General features: G+C 39.3%; 1 protein-coding gene across 1 annotated transcript in view; it reads left to right on the top strand.

The window, feature by feature from the left end:
• The window catches only part of COL4A3 (collagen type IV alpha 3 chain), a 124,752-nt gene that overhangs the window by 86,877 nt on the left and 14,209 nt on the right, over positions 1-23,666 (top strand). Inside the window, exons 27-44 of the mRNA XM_045560275.1 lie at positions 1,049-1,226; positions 3,485-3,577; positions 4,285-4,389; positions 6,067-6,164; positions 6,748-6,898; positions 7,251-7,364; positions 8,397-8,564; positions 9,788-9,877; positions 10,227-10,361; positions 13,590-13,688; positions 14,362-14,451; positions 14,795-14,934; positions 16,915-17,041; positions 18,216-18,296; positions 18,668-18,766; positions 18,977-19,024; positions 21,355-21,540; positions 22,088-22,218. Coding sequence (XP_045416231.1) covers positions 1,049-1,226; positions 3,485-3,577; positions 4,285-4,389; positions 6,067-6,164; positions 6,748-6,898; positions 7,251-7,364; positions 8,397-8,564; positions 9,788-9,877; positions 10,227-10,361; positions 13,590-13,688; positions 14,362-14,451; positions 14,795-14,934; positions 16,915-17,041; positions 18,216-18,296; positions 18,668-18,766; positions 18,977-19,024; positions 21,355-21,540; positions 22,088-22,218 — 2,133 coding nt within the window. The remainder of the gene's footprint in view (positions 1-1,048; positions 1,227-3,484; positions 3,578-4,284; positions 4,390-6,066; positions 6,165-6,747; positions 6,899-7,250; positions 7,365-8,396; positions 8,565-9,787; positions 9,878-10,226; positions 10,362-13,589; positions 13,689-14,361; positions 14,452-14,794; positions 14,935-16,914; positions 17,042-18,215; positions 18,297-18,667; positions 18,767-18,976; positions 19,025-21,354; positions 21,541-22,087; positions 22,219-23,666) is intronic.

Raw genomic sequence — 23,666 nt, 5'->3', positions numbered from 1 at the left:
CTCGAACAGGTTTGGGGAAACTCGGTAAACAAATTTCAAGATTCATTTACAGACCCTTTAATATCACAATCTGAACTGTGATATTAAAAGGGGTCAACATGTAAACATGGTACACAGTCTTCCCTAAACCTTTCTGATGACAGAACACATTTTGGCTGGGAGCATCGCAGGACCAGTTTCTCAGATCCTGCTATGGCAAACTCCCAAGCTGTTCACTTTGTGATAGTTGTGCTTATAAAGGGACAATGCTAGAATTCTGTTTTTCTACTATTAATAGAGTTCGTATGATGCCCCCATTTGCATCTCACTAATTTTTTCTTTATTGGTTTTGATAAAGATGACCCAGAAAACAAAAGAGAGAAAATAAAGAAGGTGATTTGTTGACTCTTACACTCTGTCATTATAAAAAACAAAACAAAAAGGAGAAAGACCACCTAGCCATGAAGATATTGGACAGTGAATCAAAAGTCCTGGGGTGGGGCACGTTGGGGAGAAGGTGCTTCAATTTCGTCAAATTCAACTTCTTTAAAAATACACAGTCCATTTTTAAAGTTACAGTGTGTACATTTTTTTCTTCAAAAAAATAAAGAGTAGACATTTTATGAGAAAAAACTAACACAGGTGGAATATCTTCTTTGTAATGAAAATATCTGGTGCAAACCACACAAATAAAGGTTTGCTGTCCTGGTTTTATTTTAGAAATGTAACATTAGCAAGAATGTCACCTCTAAAGCCATTTGAACTGTTGGCCAGTTTGAACTTAGCAACATTTTATGGACTTGGAACTGTCTTAAGTCCTGCTTGAGAGATCCTGTAATGACATGTCTCCCATAGGAGAACAGGCACTAAACCTAAGGTCGAATTCCGAAGGGCATAAAACAACGTAAAACCCTCAGTGCTCTTATTTTAGTAATAATTCCCATCAAATGCCAACTGCTTTTCAAGCTCTTCTCAATGACAGCCTAGCTAGCATTCATGCTTGGGGTATGATTAACCTGTTGTAAGAAGATACTGGAATGAAACACTATCCACATTCCTATTGTCACAGGCACCACGTCGTGAGAAGAAAGAACAGGGTCCTCCAGGCCATCCTGGCTCCCCTGGGTCCCCAGGACCTGCAGGACCAGCTGGACCAGCTGGGCCACCTGGCTATGGACCCCGGGGGGAGCCTGGTCCAAAGGGCACCCAAGGACTTCCTGGAGCCCCTGGACCACCCGGAGAAGCCGGTTGGTTAGTTTTCTTTCCAGTCCGGTTTTCCTGTGGGGTGGGTTGATGGTTCCTAGAGCTAAGGAAGCCCCTCCAAGACAAATGAAAATATAGAAACTTGCTTCTAACAAATAGAAATGTCAGTTCATAGACACTGGGAAAGAACGTATAGGATATGGTAGAGAAAATCTATTTTTACCTGTTACTGGGCAATTCAACTGACATTTCCTAGGATAGTCTATCTCTATTACCGATATAAGTATATAGAATGAACAGATCCTAAATGATGAGTGGAAGTCAGTTATGATAAACATAGTGAAGAAAGGGGAGACAAAAACCCACGAAACTGATCTTGAGAAGCCTCTTCCAGGCCTCAAGAACCCACTGGTGTTGTTGCAAATTTGGTCTTTTTGGTCCATAACTCAATAGGCAGGTTCTAAATAAAACTTTATTTTATTTATATCTAAGACAAATGATGCAAAGTCGTCTGATAATAGTTTTAAAGAAAGTCCAAGTAGCTTCTGAGATCCACATGAACTGAACAAAGCTCTGGATTCAAGAGGAATCAGGTCCTTAATGTTTGTCTGTGGCCAAAGGTATGGAAGGAGATGAGAATAGCAGGATACTGACAGGTTTAAGTAAACAATGCCACTGTGATCATTTTTTACTTTCAAATCATTTCAAAGGGTAAGACCCAATAAATCTGTGGTATCCAAATCATTTTTTATCTTTTTCTTATTTTATCTTTTTCTTTTCTTAAGAAAAATTTATGCTCACTCTGTTGCTCAGGCTAGAGTGAAGTGGCATCATTATAGCTCACAGCAACCTCAAACTCCTGGGCTCAAGTGACCCTCCTGCCTCAGCCTCCCAAGTAGCTGGGACTACAGGCATGTGCCACCATGCCCATCTAATTTTTCTATTTTTTGTAGAGATGGGGTCTTGCTCTTGCTCAGGCTGGTCTTGAACTCCTGGCCTCAAGCAATCCTTCTGCCTCACCTTCCCAGAGTGCTAGGATTACAGGCATGAACCAAATCATTTTTTAGTATCTCCCTCATCAGTAAACCAGAGTGTACTTCCCCATATTATTCATATTATAAATCATGTGCGTCATTTCTGTCTTTATATATGTAAATCTTATTTTATGACTCTTTCTATATGTATAATAAATATATATATTTATTTACTTTTCTCTGCACCTTACTTTGGAGGTTGCAGAGAAAAATAAATCTAACCCAGGGATTAGCAAATTATGGTGGCCCACAATCCAAGTCTACCCCACGACCTGTTTTTGTGTGGCCCGCAAGCTATGAATGGTTTTTACACTTTTGAATAATTGAAAACAATTGTTTAATAATAATTTATAATATACAAAAATTATACACAATTCAAATTACAGTGTTCATAAATAAAGTTTACTGGAGCACAGCCACACTTAGTTATTTATGTGTTGTCTCTGGCGGCTTTCGTGCTACAGTGGCAGAGTTGAGTAGTTGAATAGATGTGGACCACAAAGCCTAAATTATTTACTCTCTGGCCCCTTATAGCAAAAGTTTATTGACTCCTGTTCTAATCCATCGTCAAATGCTCTTCTGTTCTTTGGAACCCCTTGTCGTGAAATATATCATTAAATTTTTCCTATCACACACTGTAAACCTATTTATTTTCTATATGGACAACACTTACCACTAATATGTTTTTAATGTTGGCTACTGTTTTTCTGTTGGCCACTGTGGTCAGAACATTATCTGAAATCCTTACCTGCTGTGGTAGACATTGTTTCCTCCAAGACAAAATAACGAATTTATCAGAGAGGTTAAGAAAAGTGTCCAAGCTCACAGATCTTACACCAGAGCCAAGATTCAAACTCACATGGTCTTAACCACATCAAAACTTACTGTTTTGTTCAATATATCACGCTGACTTCCCATGAAAACTAGTCACCTAACAAATAAATAGCCTATCAGTATTCACTAACATTTAAACTTAATTCCATATTATCAGTTTTTTGGAATAGGCTTTCTTTCACTAGACCAGCATGTTGGACTATTAATTAAAACAAGGCTTAGACAATTGTATATACTTATAATATTTGTTAATTAATTAAGAAAGTTTCTATGTGCTGGTCATCCTTAAGCTAGCTTCGAAGGATGTGGAAGCAGAGACTAATTTTTATTTTGCTTGGGATATGTTTATAAACCCCGTATAATCAAATTTTCCCCTATCATCTAAGGAAATCTTCAATGTGCACCCCTATCTTATGATCACAAATTTCCTTAAGGTCCTAGGGGAGAATTCAGTGTGTCAACACCAGTTCCGGGCCCCCCAGGGCCTCCAGGGCCCCCTGGCCATGCCGGCTCCCGAGGTCCACCTGGTGAGTATCCCCTTTGCCAAGTCACATGCATGACATCAGACAGTACCCTGACCCTCCTGGAAAAATACTGTCCCCACCATAAGTTAAAACTATGTTCATTGCTTTCAAAGAGAGCAGAGGCCAGAGCCCTGTCAGATAACAAGCAAGCAGGCAGGGACTTGCTGGCATTCTCTGAGGTTCTCCAAATTATTCCTGCTGGTGCTTCTATAAAAGTTCCAAAGGAGAACTGATATAATGACTTAAGAGGAATTCTAGAGGAGAGCAATCTACATGGAGTGTTGTTGGGCAAACAATGTTTGCCCATTGGCAGTGAATCAGGATATTTCCCATGGCATCTTCATTGGAAAACTTAATCTCTTTGCCAGTGTGATCTAAAACTGAATTTTGCATGTATGGAAGGAGACTTATAAAGTTCAAGATATCTAGAATATTTCCTTTTAGGAATTAAGTTACATTTTAAAAGCTCTTTGCAGCTCCTAATGATTGGTTCATTGGATAGAGGGGTGGGGAGGAAGGGTATACAGTTGAGGTTATATTAAAATTATTCCTTAATTTTCCAGAACGGCTAGGATGACACAGAGAACTTAGACATTTTCTTTTAAAACAAGATGTAGTGTAACCTAAACATTTGTACCCCCATACTATGCTGAAATAAAAAAAAAAAACAAGATGCAGGCAAGTTAGGGGTGTGTGTCTGTGTTTTTAAGGCATCCCTGGATCCATGGGGAAGTGTGGTGATCCTGGTCTTCCCGGGCCTGATGGTGAACCAGGAATTTCAAGAATTGGATTTCCTGGGCCTCCTGGACCTAAGGGTAAATTTAAAAATTTTAAAACATAAGGTTCATTGTTGATATTTAGAAGGTATAGGTATAAATAAATTGAATAAAATAGAATATAAAGATATAAATATATATGATATAAAGTGTATAAAATAAGAAATATCCATAATATCCTTTAAAATGTCATATTTCCAAGTCTTAAATAGGGGGAAAAAATCTTACAATAATGTTAGGTGAAAAGGCAGAATTCACATTGATTTATGCTATCTCATCTCAATTGTATTTTTAAAAATGCATAAAAAACTACTGGAAGGAAATTCACCAAAATGGTAAATAGTGATTCTTCTTGATTGTGAAATCATAAAGTTTTTTTGTTACTTCTTAATAAATGTCCACACTTTTTATATTTATACATTTCTTTATATATTTCTTTTTTTAATAAGAAATGAACTATTAAATTACAAATAGCTGATTTCCTCATACATTCCCAAATAGATTACGGAAGTTATTTTTCTTTAGGAAAAAAATGTTGTTTCCTCTCAAAGAGGAAACTCTCCCAAAAAATCCAGATGTTGAGAGCTGAATATCCCCACTGACGAGTACATAAAAGTCCCACCCGGGATGACATATGAATAACCTCAGTCCGTGGGTTGTTGCACAGAACTGAAGGTTTTATGAAAATTTCATGTTTGTTTCAATATTATTTAAAATGTTTGTCAAAATATAATCCACTTTTGGTGTTTCATCTCTTGGATTAATAAGTCATCAATGTTTATTATATATGAATTCTGCCAAAATATGGGAAGACTGATTTCAATTTATGAGTATTTTAAATGGAAAACATAATCACATTTCTTATATGGTCTTTGAGTCCAATTTCTTGGATTTCTTCCTAATAATCTGAGAATTAATGGAGGCTAGCTGGTATTTTTACTTAGTTCTTCTTGGACCCTGCATTAATACGTGACTAGCTTTGTAACTCTATGTATTCACTCTCTGGAAGAAGACTGTAGACTATGGGAATGAGAACTAGCCTAAGAGCACCTTCAAGGTGGAGATTTACAATTTTACAGTGGAATCCAATGAACCCCATGAGCTAACTGTGAATTTAACATTGGTCGAATTAGAGACAGAAGGGAACCCCCTGAATGTAGCCTTGCTTCACTAGGGTTTCCTCTTCTGAACCACAGAGCATAGAATACGATGTGTGACTCCTTCCTCAATTATCCTATTATTAATATTAACATAAATGCATAAGAAGAAGTTAATTCCTTACACACAATGGATGCTATAGGGCATTGGGACTTAATTCTCTTGAGCAACCCCTATTGAGAAAGGCTACCTGGGGTGCTGGAAAAGCTCCATATCTTGGTCTGGGTCATGAATACACAGATAAAAATCCATTTAGCTATATGCTATATGTAAAATAAAGCCAGTCAGATGGTCAGCCAGCATCAGTGGTTTGAAGAATGAATGAACTTAAATTGTAGCTGCACTAAACAACAAAAATAGAGAAAGAAAGTCATTTTTTAAATTGGGAACCAACATAATCTGACTTGGAACTGATTTTTTTTAATTGCTAATTTATCAGTTGGTTTTCTCATCATTCAAGCTTTCATAAAAGTATCTCTAGCTAGTTGAGAGATAAAAGACTTACTGCTCAGGATCTTTCAATAAGACTAAACCTGCAACATTTGTTTTTCTCTATAGGAGACCGAGGTTTTCCAGGAACAAAAGGATCACTGGGTTCTCCTGGAAAAATGGGAGAGCCTGGGTTACCTGGAGAGCCAGGACCCCCAGGACCCAAGGTCTGCAAGAATGAAAACTCAGACTGTCACAGGGGAGTGGAGGGATGACCATAATTGGTCAGTTAGGAGGCCCCCACCAGCAGGGCATTCTACGTGTAGAAATTATCTATGTATTTGCAGTTGATGAAGATACTAAATATTTTTAAAAGTCTTCGGAGCATCCTCCCTTTTAGAAAGGAAAATAGAAGGTGTTAGAAGGCAGGTTTCCATTTATTTCTTCCTTAAAAACTTCATAAACAGTATTTAAAATGGGAGAACTCTAGAAAGAAATGTGGGTAGCTATGAGAAAAACTATCAAAAGTAAAGATATCTAGATTTTTCTATTTACACACAATTCCACAGTCTTCTGAAAAAAAAATGGAGGCTCCATATCCTGAAGCATTATTAAGCATAATTTTATAGAAAAGTCTGCAACTACAGTTGAAAAAGGCAAGTTGATGGAATGGTGGTGTCTGTGCAAAAGGGACCGAGAGCCTCTGTAACAGAGAGGTTATTTTCAAGTAAATAGCCCTAAAGACGAGTCAGTATCAATCAGGATTTGGAAGCATTATATAGTAAAACTAACATAATTTCTGTGCTATAGGGAGAACCAGCACTAGCCATGCCTGGAGAACCAGGAACACCAGGTTTTCCGGGAGAAAGAGGCAATTCTGGGGAAAATGGAGAAATTGGACTCCCTGGACTTCCAGGTCTCCCTGGAACTCCAGGAAATGAAGGGCTTGATGGACCACGAGGTACAATAGCAAGTGTGATTACTTTTCTCCACTGTGAGCTCGGCTAAAATGCAGCAAACTGAACGTGTAGGTGCTCTAGGGGTGAAGAATTTTTCTCAAATACACTTCTAGTTCAATCAATAGACTCTGTGGGACCTAATTTCCCATTCTATGTTACTGCTCTAGCTTTCTTTCTTCTTTCTTCCTTCCTTCTTTCCCTTTTCACCAGTGCCCTCTACAATTAATAGTATTAAATATAGTATCCAATATAGGTCTGATTTAGGGGGAAAATGTTACAGAAGAATGATTGGTATAGCAATACCAGAGCCTTTAGTTTGTGCAGCTGAATATGTGCTTGGACTCTCTTTTGCAGGAGATCCAGGGCAGCCTGGACCACCTGGAGAAAAAGGCCGCCCAGGAAGGTGCATAGACGGTCCCAGGGGAGACCCAGGACTTCCAGGATTAAATGGATTGAAAGGGCAAGAAGGTAGGAGGAGGGCCTTGAAACCAGTCACCAGCAGGGCTGGTGACTTGGGCCTCCTGCTCTGCGCTTTGCAGCTTAACAGGGACCTGTCCAGCAACAAATCCTGACCACTGTTCAGGGAGAAATGTTATTTCAAAAATGTAAACCTTGCTGTCATGGATTTGATGCACATGGCAGTGTGTGCCATCGATAGAGGAAGTTAATATAGTGAGTTGGTTTGTGCCTTTGTGCAAGAAAGTGTGAACACTGAAGATAGATTAGAGAGAGAGATATATAGAGAGAGAGGAAGATAGGTGTGTATTTACATATATTTATATACTTATAAACTCTCAGAAAACATTTTGCCTTTAATATTCTATAAGTATAGTAAAGTATCAATTTATCCTTATTATTAAAATAGAGTAAATGTAGAACAAAGATACCAGTTTAAAAAAATATAAACTAAAATAGGTAGTTGACTGCTTTATATGTGACTTGAAAGAAAGGACATGAAAATAAATCTAAATGATGGAGGCTAGATGTTCCAGACAATTGGAAACTTACCCTGTCATTTGGATCCTCTCAACCAGACCTAGTGAACTCTTTAGAATTTAGTTAATGTCTGTAGTCTATCACACTGCTTATATGTTCACAAATAAATTTTTAGCCAACACCTTAATTTTTATAGCAGTGCAATTATTGTTTCCAGAAACATCTAGAGGCTCATCTCCAAGTGAGTGGCTCTGTATGTCTTCTTCAGGTTAAAGACTGAGCCACAGTCAAAAAGTATAGTGCCAGAATGTACCTGCAGGATTAGGGAATAGATGTAAATACCACACTTTTATTACTGTATGAATCATTGAAACAGAGAATGTTAAAGCCAGAAGGGATCTCAAAAATTTTACAGACAGGGACATTGAATAAAAGAGAGAGAGAGAGAGAATGTGCAGTTTACCCAAAATCACACAGTTAAATATCTATAGCCATAAAATATTTCTGGAGTTGGTGGGGAAAGCACTTGTGTGTTAATTCATTTGTCCATTTATCCGTATATAGGCAGAAGAGGTGAAACAGGGCCAAAGGGAGACCCGGGGATTCCGGGCTTGGATAGGTCAGGATTTCCTGGAGCACCTGGACCACCAGGAATGCCGGGTCATCCAGGCGCCATGGGACCACCTGGTCAAAAAGGATATCCAGGAAACCCAGGATTTGTAGGGCCACCAGGTATCCTTTTTTGTGTTTTAATTTTTCTTCTTATATCTTCTTCCACATTTTCCCCTTAAGGTGGCTCTGTAAACTGTACGGAAGCATAGGCTTTTGACTCTGTGCTTTTCTTTCAGTTAGTATAGGGTGGTGGGGGATGATCACACTTCACAATTACCCAGGATGTGGCTATTTTTGCTCTGTAAGCCTTTTTATGTACTACAATACTACTATAATATGTTTGCTAGTATTTTGTTGAGAATTTTTGCATGTATATTCACAAGGGATATTGGTCTGTAGTTTTCTTTTCTTGTGACATCTTTGTCTGGTTTTGGTATCCGAGTAATACCAGCCTTATAGGACAAGCTGGGAAATGTTTCCTCCCCTTGTATTTTCTGGAAGAGTTTGTGAAGAATTGATATTCTTTAAACATTTGCTAGAATTTACCAGGGAAGTCATTTGGTAGAATTCATCATTTGTTTGTGGGAAGTCTCTAAACTACTAATTCAGTCTCTTTACTTATTATATGTATCTTCAGGCTTTCTATTTCTTCTTGAGTTAGTTTTGGTTATCTGTGTTTCTCTAGGAATTTGTCCATTTGGTCTAAGTCATCTAATTTGTTGCCATGGAGTTTTTCATAATATTCCTTTATAATTCTTTTTTTTTTTCATGGATATTTTTATAGTTTACATGTTTGGGAAGAATATTCTAACAATTTCCTCATAACATAAGGACCTCACTGATCTCCCTTCCAGAGAAGAGCCCAGAACAACTTAATCAGCAAATTCTCCTTTCATTCATACTACTGAGCTACTTTCATGTGCCAGCACCTTTCTAGGCCCTAGGGACACATCAATGGACAAGTCTCCCTTGCCCATAGTAGAGGAGCAACAACAAATACTCTTAAAACCAAGCTCTACTTGAGACAAGTGCTGTGAAGAAAATAAAATAAAGGGATATAATAGAAAGTGGGAGGGTAGAATGCTCCAAAACTTTAACATATTCTCATCTTATCTAGTCTCACATAAATGTGACTTGCTACCAGTGACATCCACATAGATGGGGTAAAAAACGCCATTTACTGATCCATCTCCTAGACAAATACAGTTATTTTTCTATTTACAGCAACCATTCTTTCAACTCCCAGTCTCACCTTCTAAGTATAATTTATTTTATTTTATGGAATATTTTGCTTCTCTCATCCTGTACCACATGTGCTGCTGGGTGTTAATTTGTTTCCACAGGTGAAAATGGAGCTGTCGGGATGCTGGGCTATCCCGGAGCCACTGGCCCCCCGGGGCCACCTGGGAACCCGGGCGTCCCAGGGCACAGGGGTACGTGACGGAGTCTTTCCCGCTATCAGGAGGCATCAACAGTGTCCATTTATTTAACAGCAAAATAAGTTACATTTCATTCTTTGGGGAAAAATAGTTCTGAGAGAACAAGGTATTTAATTTTGCTGTTTTCTATATCCTTTTCCCATCTGAATGGAATCCTGTGTTCTCCCTGCAGGCTGATACCACTACCCTTATGTGGCTGCCTGTTTGGGCAAACTATTTATCAAGTTCTCAGCACTGTTAAGCCTTTTTTGTTTGCTTTGCTTTGTTCTGTTTTATTGCGATCACTGTTAACTTTCGCATCCCTGTGAACCAAGGACCTGATGTTGTTACTCGTGTCTGTTAGGTAGCCCTGGAATTCCAGGAGTAAGGGGCAACAGAGGACACCCAGGAGCAAAAGGGGACCCAGGAGACAAAGGGAATCCGGGGCCTTCTCAGATAACCCATTTAAAGGGGGACAAAGGAGAACCGGGTCTAAAAGGTAAAGAATTTCTTACATTTAGAATCAGAACACCAGGCTGGGCACAGTGGTTCACACCTGTAATCCCAGCACTTTAGGAGATTGATCACTTGAGGCCAGGAGTGCTAGGCTAGCCTGGGCAACAGAGTGTGACAATCGTCTCTAAAAAAAAAAAATTAAAATTAAAATAAAATAAAATAAACTTCTCTGGCTGAAATTGAAACCTCTACCCCAAATTCAACTTTATTCTGTTAATTACCAGGATGTATTTTTTCTGATTGTGATATAGTCAATACAATCAATCTAAACCCAGATTTTAAGAAGGCCTCCCTTGCAGTCTTCTTGACCAAATTTAATCCCAAGTAACTTTAGAAAAACAGAGAATTACTGGGTAAAATGTTACCTTTGCAGACTTTCATAGCAGGGAAGGAATACGAGAAAAATGTGTTGGCAATTGCCAAACCGTATCAAGCTTTGAGAAATTTGCAATGAATTTTGAGAAATGAGATTGGAATCCACAAATATTTATATCCTTGCCACTTAAGGATTTGTAGTCTGAGTGAAGATTTGCTTTAAAAATTCTGCACAGGGTGCTGTAGACCATGATAGAAAGACTAACTGGAGAGTTAGGAAGGAAAAGCTTTTTGAGTAGTTCCCATTTAACCTGGTGTTGAAGACATGGTTTAGTTCTGGTGCAAACAGAGGATAGCAATGAAATAGAAAAGAATATGAATTTTATAAAACTCTTCTAGAAGTGGCCTAAGCCAAGATATGAAAAAGAAAATGCACAGATTTCCAGTCCTTATAAACTGTCTGCATAGACACCACCTCACTAGACTATTCTAGGTTATTTAAGTAGGGTTAGAAACATTTTGAAAAAAAAAAATGCACAGTATATCTGTCCCTATCTAAGGAAAAAATTTGGCTCTCACAGTGAGTACTTCTAACAAAATTCTTTTACTCACCCAAAGTACAGTATGTACCGAGGCTGTTCTGTATGTTTTCTTTTGGCTTTTCAAGTGCATAGCCAAAGGAGGACAGATTGAACCAAACAAAAAGAGAGAGAGAGAGAGACAGAGACAGAGCGAGAGAACTTACTCTCTAGGCCTCTCTAATTTCAGTATGTTCCATTTTATTTAAATTTGAATTTCAGACATAACGATTTTCACTGCAAATGTGGAAGAGATATTGAGTGTCCAAATAAGCATAGTCATTGTCCTGACCTGAAGGAGTCTGCATGGGAAACTTAGGCATATAGATGAAAAGATAATGAATAACACAAGGTGCAAATTAGTACTGTTACGTTATTTAACAAAGACCTATGTAGCACTAACCACATGGAGGAACTGTTGTAAGATTTACAAAATATTGACTCATTTAATCCTCGCAACAACTCTAGGAGTACGTACTGTTGTTGCTATCATCCCATTCTATAGATGGGGAATAGAGAGGTCAAGTTACTTACTCCATGTTGCTGTGATAGGAAGTAGGGATGGACCTCACACTGATGTGGCTGGTCTCGAAGCCCACACTCGGCCTTGTCACTGTGCTGTCAGGTACCACTGACGGTGAGCCCTGTTGGAGCTGAGGGAAGCGGAAAACATAGTGACTAGGAGAGTCAGAGAAACCTCCATGAAAGAGGACTTAAATTATGAGTAGGATTCAGATAAGCAAATAAAACTCAGCTTCAAATCTTTTCAAGGCTCCCTTTGCTTTAAGAATTCAAACTTCTTAGAGCAAACTTCTTAGGCATACAATTTTCTTCACCACTTGGCCTTTGCTTAGCTCTCCAGCCACGTCATATGTATGTACTCAACAATCATTGCTCAGCACCTGTGAACTAGCATTTTACTATGTTTTGAATACAGAAGTGAGCAAAGCAGACTTAGTCTCCTAATCACGATGAAACTTACAATTTGGTGGATGGGGGAGACATTAATCCATCTGTACACATTTTCTGTGTAGGCCAGTTAGTAAATATCTTAGGCTTTGTGGACCATCTATGGCCTCTGTTGCATATTCTTCTTTGGGTTTTGTTTTGTTTTTATAACCCTTTAAAAATGTAAAAACCATCCTTAGCTCTCAAGCCATACAAAACCTAGCCAGATTGGGCCCAAAGGCTATATTTTGCCAATCCCGAAAAAAACTGAAGCAAATCAACATGCTAAACAATGTCTATTTTTAGATTGTGATAAATGACTTAAATGGAAAAAACAAAGGTTGCGAAACAAAACAATCTAATCTCTGACACTCATTACTCCTCTGTACATGCTCTTTTCCTGACTGGGAATCCTGCCCCATTCCATGCCTTCTCCACCCAGTTAGCTCTCACTTGGTCAGCAAGACTGAGCTAAAACATATCCCTTCTTCCAGAAATTCTTCCCTGGAGGATATTGTGCCCAGCTCTGTTGCAGAACCCATCTCACTGGACAGTGGGTGTTTACTTGGCTGTCTCCCCAGTTAAACACCGGAAAGTTGGGGAAAGAGGACTTGATTTATTTATATCTTCAGTTCTCAACACAAGACCTGTCGATTAATTGGATACTTAATCCATATGTGAATGAATGAATAAGAATATAAGCAGGAAAACAGTGAAAGGAAGTGAGTCTGCTTGAGAAAAGGCACAAAGCCAGGCTGCAGACAGATGGTAGAATGCTTCGTGCAGCCGGAGGAGTTCGTAAGTTACTCTGTAGGTAATAGATACTTGATAGAGATTTATGAGCAGGAGAAAAATATGATCAAAATCCTGTTTTAGGGAGAGTAGAATGATGTCCTTGATTTTTATGAGCTTTCCAGCCGTACAGAACTGGATTCAAATCCCAGTGTTATAGCTGATGGACAGTGTGACTTTGCATAAGGCCTTTGACTTAATTAATACTTAATAAATGATAATTTTAATACATGGATTGAGAATGGAATAGTCTAGATGAGAATAGGGCAGTAGATAGTGCTGTCTTTACTACATAAAAAACGAAGAGGTATTTAGGATGCTACTTCTTAAAATGTTTTAAAGAGTAAATATTATGATAATTGCTAGTATTTATCGAGGACTAACTTATGCCAGGCACTGTGCTAATGCTTTGCACATATTATCTGATTTAATCCTCTTCTTAAAAAGACAGAAGCCAACATCTGCCCGTGCTCTTAACAGATATGCTATGCTGTCTTACAGTAATATCCCATCAGTTTAAACCAGGATATGGATGAGTCTAACCTGTATTTTTTTTACTACCTGATTTTTAACTTTAGGATTTGCAGGATATCCAGGTGAGAAAGGAAACAGAGGCATTCCAGGGTTGCCAGGTTTAAAAGGCCTCAAAGGACTACATGGGACACCAGGACCACCAGGTATAGCTGATTCTTGAATAAAAATATCATGTCTCAAGTTTTCCTAGATCTAAATGTAATAAAAAATTAAACTAAAAATGAAGGTGTTTATAGTAGGCGTGTATTAACTAAAAAATATTAACTTATACATAGTCCCCTTTTTGTCCTCAATATTTTATTCTGGAATTGCTGATATATATCATAAATTATAATTTACCACAATATCACATGTCAGAGACAAAAATTAGATAATGCTTTAGACGTTTTCAGATTTGCCTCTTTTGTTACGCAAGCTATTGAGTTTGCAAAATAATTTTTTAAATAATTAAAGTAGCCCACTATTCCCCATAACCACTTCAGTAACAAAATATGGCAATAAAACTTCAGCATGCAGTTGAAAATATATTACTACATGGTCACAGGAGCCTACTCTTTCCTGCTGGGGTTGGTCCTATGATGATTTTGATGTCTAAAATCCAGGCCTGCCGACAGGAATCTAACTTTCTCTAGTTTTACATGTTCTGAATCCCCACTTCCCTCCTTATCTGAAGCCAAAAGGGAAGCTAAACAAGTACCTGAACCAGCTGGTCTGGCTGTTCTGGATTCATTCATCTATGCAAGTAACAAATATTTACTGAGCACATACTGTGCCTAGCACCTATGCACAGCATATGACTATTTATTTGTTCTCTAGGCCCCAGAGGAGATCTGGGCAGTATTGGGAGTCCTGGAGAACCAGGACCACGTGGCATGCCAGGAAGCGTGGGGAACATGGGTGTACCAGGTAATGTATAAAGTCCTCTTATGAGCCTCTACAAGCTCATGATGGGGTCGCAATTTTAGATATTCTGTGTTGTATGTTGTTTTAGTTTTCCACTTGGTAGAAAGTTTCTGTAAAATAACTAGATTTGCTTTTAGGCAAATGTACTGTATGCATCTAGAATATGAGTAAGAACAAAATAAATATTGATGCTATATAAGAATTCTCCATTGTAACTACCAGATGCATTTGTGATTCTGAAGAACCAACTTCTTGAGAGAAGGGTGGTTTACACAAAGTTCAAAAGTGGAACACTTCAAGATCCCCATGTTTACTTATTTTACCTGCTTTTTTCCCCTAATTTCAGGTTCTAAAGGAAAAAGGGGAACTTTGGGATTTCCAGGACAAGCTGGAAGACCAGGTCTCCCAGGTATTCGTGGTCTCCAAGGAGACAAGGGAGAGCCAGGTTATTCAGAAGGTACAAGGCCAGGACCACCAGGACAAACGGTATATATAGGCCACTGAAATATTTATGTTTGGGTGGTAGATTAAGCACCTTGAAATATCAACAAGTATCCAGAGTCAATGTGGGCAGAGAAAATGGAAACTATTACTATACTTTCAGGAAGTTATTTGGATTTTTTAATCCTAACTCCACAACTGAGAATGCCTGACTATCACACAGATGTCAACTTCTGAAAGCTTCTTTTAGCCACCAAGAAATTTCTCACACTGTCCCTGCAATTTACATGTGCTGCCAGAAGGGGGCAGTGATTACAGGCCCAAACACTTTAACAGGGCAGTGAGTTTTTTTCTTGTGATACAAAGTGGCCAGTCTCTGGTGTGGACTCATCCCACACAGACTTAGAAAAATAAATTTCCAAATCTTATAATCAAAAACACTTGTCTCATTAAGACATAACAAAGATACAAAATAGAATAACTTTAGACCATCATTAGAAAGGGAACAAAGTCTGAAGATAAATACATTTATCTTTCTTAAATGTTTTAGAACTTTAAGTATTTTCATTCCATCACATAAAATATTTTTATCTTGTCTCAATGTTCTTGGTGTTTATGCTCTGTCAAGTTGAGGTTAGATGTTAAAGCCCTTGTTAGTGTGTTAGATGAAGCATCAACCAAATGTTTCAGTGGGGCTTGGTTGCCTGTTTAGGTTTATTTTTTTCCAGCCTTTCTGTGTACAGCAGTTACACTAAAAGCCAGAAATAGACCACTAGAGAATAATTAATAGAAATTCCTGTAAGCAGAGGTTGTTAACCTGGGATTCCATGGACCCCTAGCAAAATCTATGGGATCCCAAGAAACCCACTAACCTCTTGAAATTAAATGAAAAACATTTGAAAGTGTTTTTGTAGAGGAGAGTCTATATTTTCTACCAGATTTTCAAGAGTATATGACCTCAAAACATAAAAATTGTTACTTAGGGAACCTTCTCCCTCTCTTTTGAGCCAATAAAATATCACCTTTGTAAAGATTTTCACCAACTATGTCCTCTAGTAGTAATTGCTAAAACAAGAAAGAAAAAATTGTAGACACCACACAGACACAAGAAAGTAACCATGTATTACTTGGAGTACAGACAAATTCCTTTTCTCTTTATATTTAGATTAAGTTCTCAGAAACTTAAGAGTCCCAGGAAGAGATTCTTTCCACTGAGATATTTTCTTGATGAGGAATCCTATTTGAGTTAATTCACATCTAGGTTAATTAATAGTTTCATTTAGATTTTGGGTTTTCATAGGCAACCACCAGAAGAAATTTTTAAAACTGTGCATTGAACAAATCAGAGTAAGAGTATATTTTATACTATAAGAGTGTATTTTAATTGGCTACAATAGAAATTTTCTAAGTCTCCATCAAACCCATATGTTCTGGTTTATCATAAAACTGAAGTACAGATTTAATAAATATTAAATCATTGAAAGTTTTTTTAACATGTGATTGACATATGACACCATGGATGCATGGTATTTGTAGGACACATATCCATTTAGTCTATGTCTAGTCTATGATCCAGTTAGTCATCAAAATTTGCAATTATATCTCTATGTCACTGTTTAATGCCTATCTCCCTACTGTCCCTGAAGCTCCATGAAGGCAGGGGCTGTATATATCCTATATCTGTATATGTTGATCATTACATCCTGGTAAGAGCTAGCTTCATGGGTATGCAACCTGTGCAGTCACAGAGGTCTCATGCTAAGAAGGACCCCATGCTTGGTTTAATGCTTTGCTGTTCCCATCTTGAAATTCTTAAAAAATATTTTAAAAGGGAACCATATTTTCATTTTGTGCAGGGCCCCACGAGCCACGTAGCCAGCGTATTCTCAGCTCCTCTCATGGTGCTGGCAGATAGCAGACACTAAGTATGAATTGATGAATGAATGAATGAATGAAGTTTATACTTAATTCTAATTGCATATCTTGCTTATATGAGAATTTTAAAGGTCTCTGACTAAATTTAAGGGGGAACCAGGATTGCCAGGTGAGATGGGAAAGAAAGGAGAAAGAGGGCCACCTGGCCCACCTGGACATTCGGGGCCTGCTGGAGCTGAGGGATCCCCCGGAAGTTCTGGAAGTCCTGGCCACCCAGGTGAGCCTTGGCTTTACAATTCTGAAAGCTGAAAGCATTCATTACTCATAGTAGGGCCTTCACCTCCTGGAATCATCTCAGTAAATAGAAAGCTACTTATGCTTGCATGCTGCAGTTGCTTTGATTCAACTTTGAACTTCAAATTCTAAGGCACTAAGAAACAGGGAATTAGTCAGGAGGAGCCTGATTTTGTGATCAGCCCACTCGGTGGACTAAAATGTCAAAATCTGCTCCCGTAAACAAAACTTTTGAAGTACTGCCTCAACAAATTCAGCCTAAAGACATGAAATGTTGGTTCATTGCACAATTGCACGATGTTCGTATTAGTTTGCTAAAGCTTCCATAACAAACACCACAGACTGGTGGCTTACTCTGCAGACATTTATCTTCTCACAGTTCTGGAGGCAGAAGTCCCAGGTCAAGGTATTGGCACCATTGGTTTCTTCTGAGGCCCCTCTGCTTGGCTTGTGGCTGGTGTCTTCTCCCTGTGTCTTCCCTCTTGTGTCTGTGTCTCAATCTCTTCTTACGAAGACACCGATTATATTGGACTAAGTCCCACCCTGCCGACCTCATTTTAATTTAATTTAATTACCTCTTTAACAACCCTGTCTCCAAATACAGAGACACTCTGAGGTGCTCAGAATGGACATGCTCAGTTAGGACTTCAATAAATGAATTTTGCTGGGGGCAGGGAACAAAACTCAACCTATAACCGTGTGTTCTGTACCTTTTCTTCTGACATAGTTCTGGATTAAACTTTGGCTTTCTTTCTTATTAGCTTCCTATTTGGGTTTAAGTTTTTGTATCGTTTTATTAAAAACAACTGCTGAACTATTGGGTTGCAGCTTTGGATGTTACTCAAAGACAATATTTAAACTAACTGTTCAAAACACGGAAAGGGTCAATAAATTTGTGGTTAACTCACAATTAAAATAATAAATCGGATATTGAGTGGTCCATGTGGTTAGTGTACGCACACCTGTGAAAACGATTCAACATTTCCCGTGGTTCCTTGGGGAGACGGCAGCCAGGTCCAGAGCCTGGGGTCACCTGCAAAAGAGGGCTCCTTAAGGCCAGCTTGAGCACAGGCGACTGTAGGAACTGATGATTTCGGACATCGTAATCATTTATCTTTCCGTGTTCTTTCTTCCTTCTCCTCTCTCTTCATTTCTAGGAAAGCCGGGTCTTGATGGTGATTTGGGTAATAAAGGAATCAAAGGCTTCCCGGGCCTTCCAGGAATAAAAGGCCTCCCAGGTTTCACTTTTTTATTTTCTCTATGTCCTTTTCACGAGGGAGGCACATTTCTGCTGAGGTTAGAATCTCTGTACACCTGCTGCTCTATAGAAGATAGCTCCCAGTTACTCAGTACCCAGACAAAAATGCAGAAAAGTGGGGTTAGATATTTCTACCTGATTAAAATATCTGCCACCCTAAACATTCCAAAGTGATAATCCACATGATAGTATTAATCTGTGCATACTTTTCACTGGGAATTTAGCATCACATACTACAGTTCTAAAAAATTAGCACCTTTAATAAAATCCCACAAATCTCCCTGGTATTCACATTAAGCCATTGGTAGAAAATAAATCCTCTTTGTATGCCATGGTGTTTGCTGTTTTCAGGTCTTCCAGGATTCCCCGGATCTCCTGGACCAGTGGGTGTAAGAGGTAGCCAAGGACACGATGGAATTCCTGGTCCACCTGGAGAAAAGGGAGAAACAGGTACAACTTGCTCATTATCTTTGATCCACCAGTTTTATTTTGGATAGAATCATTAGTGACATTGTAATCCTTCCTTGCTCTAAAGATTCTTCACTGATAGAACCGATTATCTTTAACATGTTCTTGGTGTGTGATAATTAAACTTCCTTCACATATACATAATGTAATGAAGTTAGCCAAATATTGATTTATCAAGATTATCTCTTTCAGGTTTACTGGGGGTACACCCAGGCCCAAGAGGGAGCCCTGGTGCTCAAGGTAAGAAGTCCTTCCCTGACTTGATGGTACACAGTTTCATATGCTTGATACATAAAACAAACTTCACCTAGTGAATTAAAGAAGTCCCAATGGTAATATGGGATATTTACCATTTTAGTAATCAATTTAAAATGTTTAATTATTACCATCACAACAAAGGAAACTCATTAGAAACTATGATCCAATTTTGGAATTTCTTTCTATGAAATCTTTAAACATAAAAAGGATTCTTATGTATTTACTTGTTAGCATGGTTCAAATCTATCACCTCCTGAAAGGTGAGAGGTGCAATTGCTGCCTTCCCAGTGAGCATCCCGTCCGGCTGTCCTGCACACAGGAGGAATCCTTTCCCACCTTGTTGTCTTATAGGTCTGCCTCCAACTCCCAGCCCCGGGTTGTGGTTCATGCTATTGTTTATTAAGGGCCACCCGGTGACTCTCTCAATATCTCAGACACAGCAATGTACTGAACATGTCATTCAAAGTATAGGCAAGTGTCTTGTTTGAAAGACTGCAAGTCTGCATTTCTCAAGTCAGTATTTTACAACACAAGCAGCTTCTTTTCACTGTTTTCCATTTTGTATAGAAACCTGCCAGAAGAAATGTCAGATTGTTTGCACCTCTTCCTGACCCCTCTCAGCTGTGGGTCCTGGACATGGGAGTGTCTCGTTAGCAAAGAGGCCTGGACCCGGTGAAGGCCTCTAGTTACTGACGCTCATGAGAACCAGCCAAGAGCAGCCAATGCTGCTAAGAGATCAGCTGGGCGGAGCTGTCTCTTGACTAAACAGCGGAAGTGTGAAAGTAGACAAGAGCTGTTCTCTTCCACTCGTTTCTTAATGATCTGATTGTCCTTCTGGTTGAGTGCAGAGTTCCTGTGTCTCCCAGCCCCTCCTCCCCTTGAGCATAAAGGCTTTTCCTGTTCCACGATCTGGTTTTAGAATTGTGGTCAAAAGCAGAGTAGCTGCTGTTCGAGTTCCTAGGCTAGGCTCGCAGTTTAACCATTTGGAATGGGAACACTAGCTTTCAATAGGAAATAAAATGTGATATAAAAAATGGTCATATCTTAGGTAATAAAGCCTCAAAAATACCAAATAGTCTAATTATGTAGGTAAATGATTATGCACCTCAATCCCTCTAGGATAACTAAATATGGAGAAGAGTTCATTGAGACTTGGAAGGTATGAATCATTTAAATGAGTTTATTCTCTCAAATCCTAAAAAGAAATCATATTGCAGACCAAGCAATCATTTTAACGGACATGGAATGTGTAACCCAAGACATGGTAGTGCTTCAGGTCACTGTCATACAAAAACAGCTTTACAGATCTTGGAGTGAGCTGAAGTCATCTAAACACTTTGTTTTAAAAGCATAAATTACAGGCATTAAAAAGCTAAAGAATGTGAATAGACATAGGGCTAGATAGTCAATATTCATCAATTTTATTTTCATCATCACCCTAAGTGTTTACTACATAGTAACTTCCCCAGCCCTTCCCTGAGCCATCAACCTCGTTCTCACTTCTCCCTGTCTTTCCTCACTTCTGCCTCCTATTTTCATGACATTTACTATTTCTAGAATAACACAGAGATGGGAGAGAGAAGGGAGAGATTGTTTTCAATTCCTACAACATTTTTCATTCATGAGTGTCAAAGTACAATTTCTTGAAGTTTTTTTTGAGATAAAAAATATTAGTATTAAGTTATGATCTTTTTGGGGTTTTCTTTGGTAAATTCAAACTTTCTGCCACATTTGTCCCTCCCAGACTAGTGTTCCTGTTATGGGAGAGAATTAACCAGAGGAGGGAATAAGGGTTGCAATTTTGTTGCTTCTTTGTCTGGGTTTAACTAGATCACACTTCAAATGCACACATCAGTGTTATTCAATTTAGCTCTTTATGCTCTATTGAATTATCAGCTACTAAATAATGTTGTTGTGTTTAAAGTTCATCAGATAATAATGATAGTGGTTTACATTTATATAACACATTAGAACACAGACCATGCTTTTCAGACTGTATGTTATCTCACTTGATCTTTGTAGAACTGAGAGAGGACAGGTATTACCTTCACTTTTAAAATAAGAACACCAAGACTTAAAATAGTAAGTGAATCTGAAGTGACTTTGCCAAGATCAGATGGCTAGTTGGAGGCAGACTGAGTCTCAACTCAGTTTTTATAGACCTGTGTTTCACTTACCAGCCTCTTTTTAAAATATATATTCTGAGTCTTAATACTTTTAAGTGAAGACGCCTACCTTATTAAAGATAATCACAAACTATAACTCCAACTATAGGGGCATTAAAGAAACTTACTGAACCTTCTTCTTCGCAGGAGCCAAAGGAGACAGGGGAGTCCCAGGCTTGCCCGGCCCCCCAGGCAGGAAAGGGCCAGGGGGAGATGTGGGGCCTCCAGGGCCCACTGGCATCGAAGGACTCCCAGGGCCGCCAGGTTTGCCCGGTGCAATCATCCCTGGCCAAAAAGGAAATCGAGGTCTGCCAGGCTCTAGAGGAAACCCAGGTAGAGGGCTTACTTTTAAATAATATAAAAGAATGAAAATAATGTTTGACGTCGGAAGTTCTCAACCTCCTCCTCACGCTACCTCCTTCCTTCTTTTTTCCCTCTGACTTTCTCCAGTCCTCCCACACCCAGCTGCTCTCACACAGAGTGCAGTAACTCTCTTGGTGGTGTTGAGACACAGGGCCTGTTTGAGAGATTAGCAGTCACCAAATTAACAAGCCTAAAAGACAGATTTGCATCCATGCAACCTGCATTTACCCAGCTCCCACTCTGCGTCAGGAAGCAGGCTGGGCTCTGGGCAGCGGGCACAGCCCTGCTCTGACAGACCCTCATCAGAGAGAAGTGGTTCCCGCTTGCACGAGGTGCTTCTCTGGCCTCACCTCACTCTGGCTTTACCACAATCCTGTCATAGGCCCCAAGGGAAGGGGATGAATGTTCTCAGTAATGATAACGTGCAGGGTTTGTACTTGGTTAGATAGAAAGAATCACTGATAGAAACTTCTACGCTCCCTTACTAACAATACTGACAGGCTTTTTGTGAATTCAGGTGAGCCAGGTCCTCCTGGACCTCCAGGGAGTCACGTAAAAGGCATAAAAGGAGAAAAAGGGTTTATGGGCCAGCCTGGCCGAAAAGGTCTACCTGGAACTGTAGGAGACATAGGGCTACCAGGTCATCCGGTGAGTATGGAAAATTATCGACTTATCACTAATACAATATTGACTTGTTATAATTGTTCTTATATTGCATATTGTTAATATAATAATATTGATTTAATATTATATATGCAAGAATATTATACCCTTATAAACCAATTGCTTGGATCAGATGTACCTGGAGGCAGCAAAAATTTACAATTTTTGATGCATCTGTGCAGTGTGCTTGAAGAGTTCAGAAGGGTCAGGAAGTCAGAGTCTTACGAGTTAGAAAGATCTGGCCTCTCAGAGGCCTCTAAAACTTTGGTCTAGGTGGGACTCACCTCTACACATTCCTGACCCTTGCTTGTTTAGGATCTTAACAATTCCAGTGATAGAATCATTCTAAATGATGGTGTCATTTTTCCCCTCCATTAACATGTTTTCAAAGTTACCTGTACCATCCTGTAAATGTCTACTTATTTTCTCCGCACCACATACCTTCCAATGTTTCTAAATAGCTGCCATTTATTTCCAGTTATTTTCTTCCTGGATAAATACAAAATTCAGTTTAACCATTCATCAGCTTGCTCCTATCCTGAATACACCCTAGTTTGTCCATATCTCCCTTAAAAATGCAGCCCCTGGGATGAACACCCTCCGGAAGTAAGAACTCAGTGCTCCAGTGAGTGGCTAGAGGCGGGAAGAGTCTGCAGCCTGGACATCACCATTTTAGGAATCCCACCTAAAATTCTGCTGGGGCCATCTGGCCGCCTTGCCTGTCTCCACACTGAGCTTATGGTCAGCTAAAGCCCACGTGCCTTTTCCTCATGAACAGCTACTAAGTTTTCTCCAATATTTCTTATCTAGCTTTTTGTTGTTGATGTTTGTTTATGTGTGACATAAGGGCAGAACTTTCACATTTATCTTTCTTAGACATCTTGTTCCTTTAGGCTCATGCGCTCAGCATGAGATCTCTCAGTGCATACTCTCTCCCGCAGAGAGAGGCTCCGTACCGCAGCCTTCTTCCGTAGCTCTCTGTCAGCAGTGTGGTCACAGAGCCGATTCCCCTGTTCACATCAAATTCTTGGAGACAGATGTTAAAGAGATGAGGGTGGTCATTATTTAGTCTACTCGGTGCCAGTGGATAGAAGACAAAAAGGCACAGTCCTTTGCCCTGGAGGAGCCTACGATAAGGTGGAGATAGACATGGAGACAAGCCATTTCCACACTGTGTGGGAAGAGGAATGGCGAGGGCCGTGGCTACACACAGGAAGAGTATTTAATCCAGTCTGCAGAGGGAAGGTGCCCAGGAAAGGTTCTCTTGGAGGAGATGGTGCCTGGCTTGAGTTTTGAAAGGTGCACAGGGGTTACCCAGAAAAACAAGGAAAGTAGGGGTGGAGGAGCCAGGAGGAAAGGAGCCTTCTGATGCGTGTATGAGTGACACGCCACACAGCTCCGTTACTGGAGGTGAGCAGGGAACGTCAGCTGGA

Source organism: Lemur catta, chromosome 8, assembly GCF_020740605.2.
Source record: "Lemur catta isolate mLemCat1 chromosome 8, mLemCat1.pri, whole genome shotgun sequence".
Classification (NCBI taxonomy): domain Eukaryota; kingdom Metazoa; phylum Chordata; class Mammalia; order Primates; family Lemuridae; genus Lemur; species Lemur catta.
The sequence above is the reverse complement of the archived record's forward strand: the minus strand, read 5'-3'. Positions and strand labels throughout refer to the sequence as shown.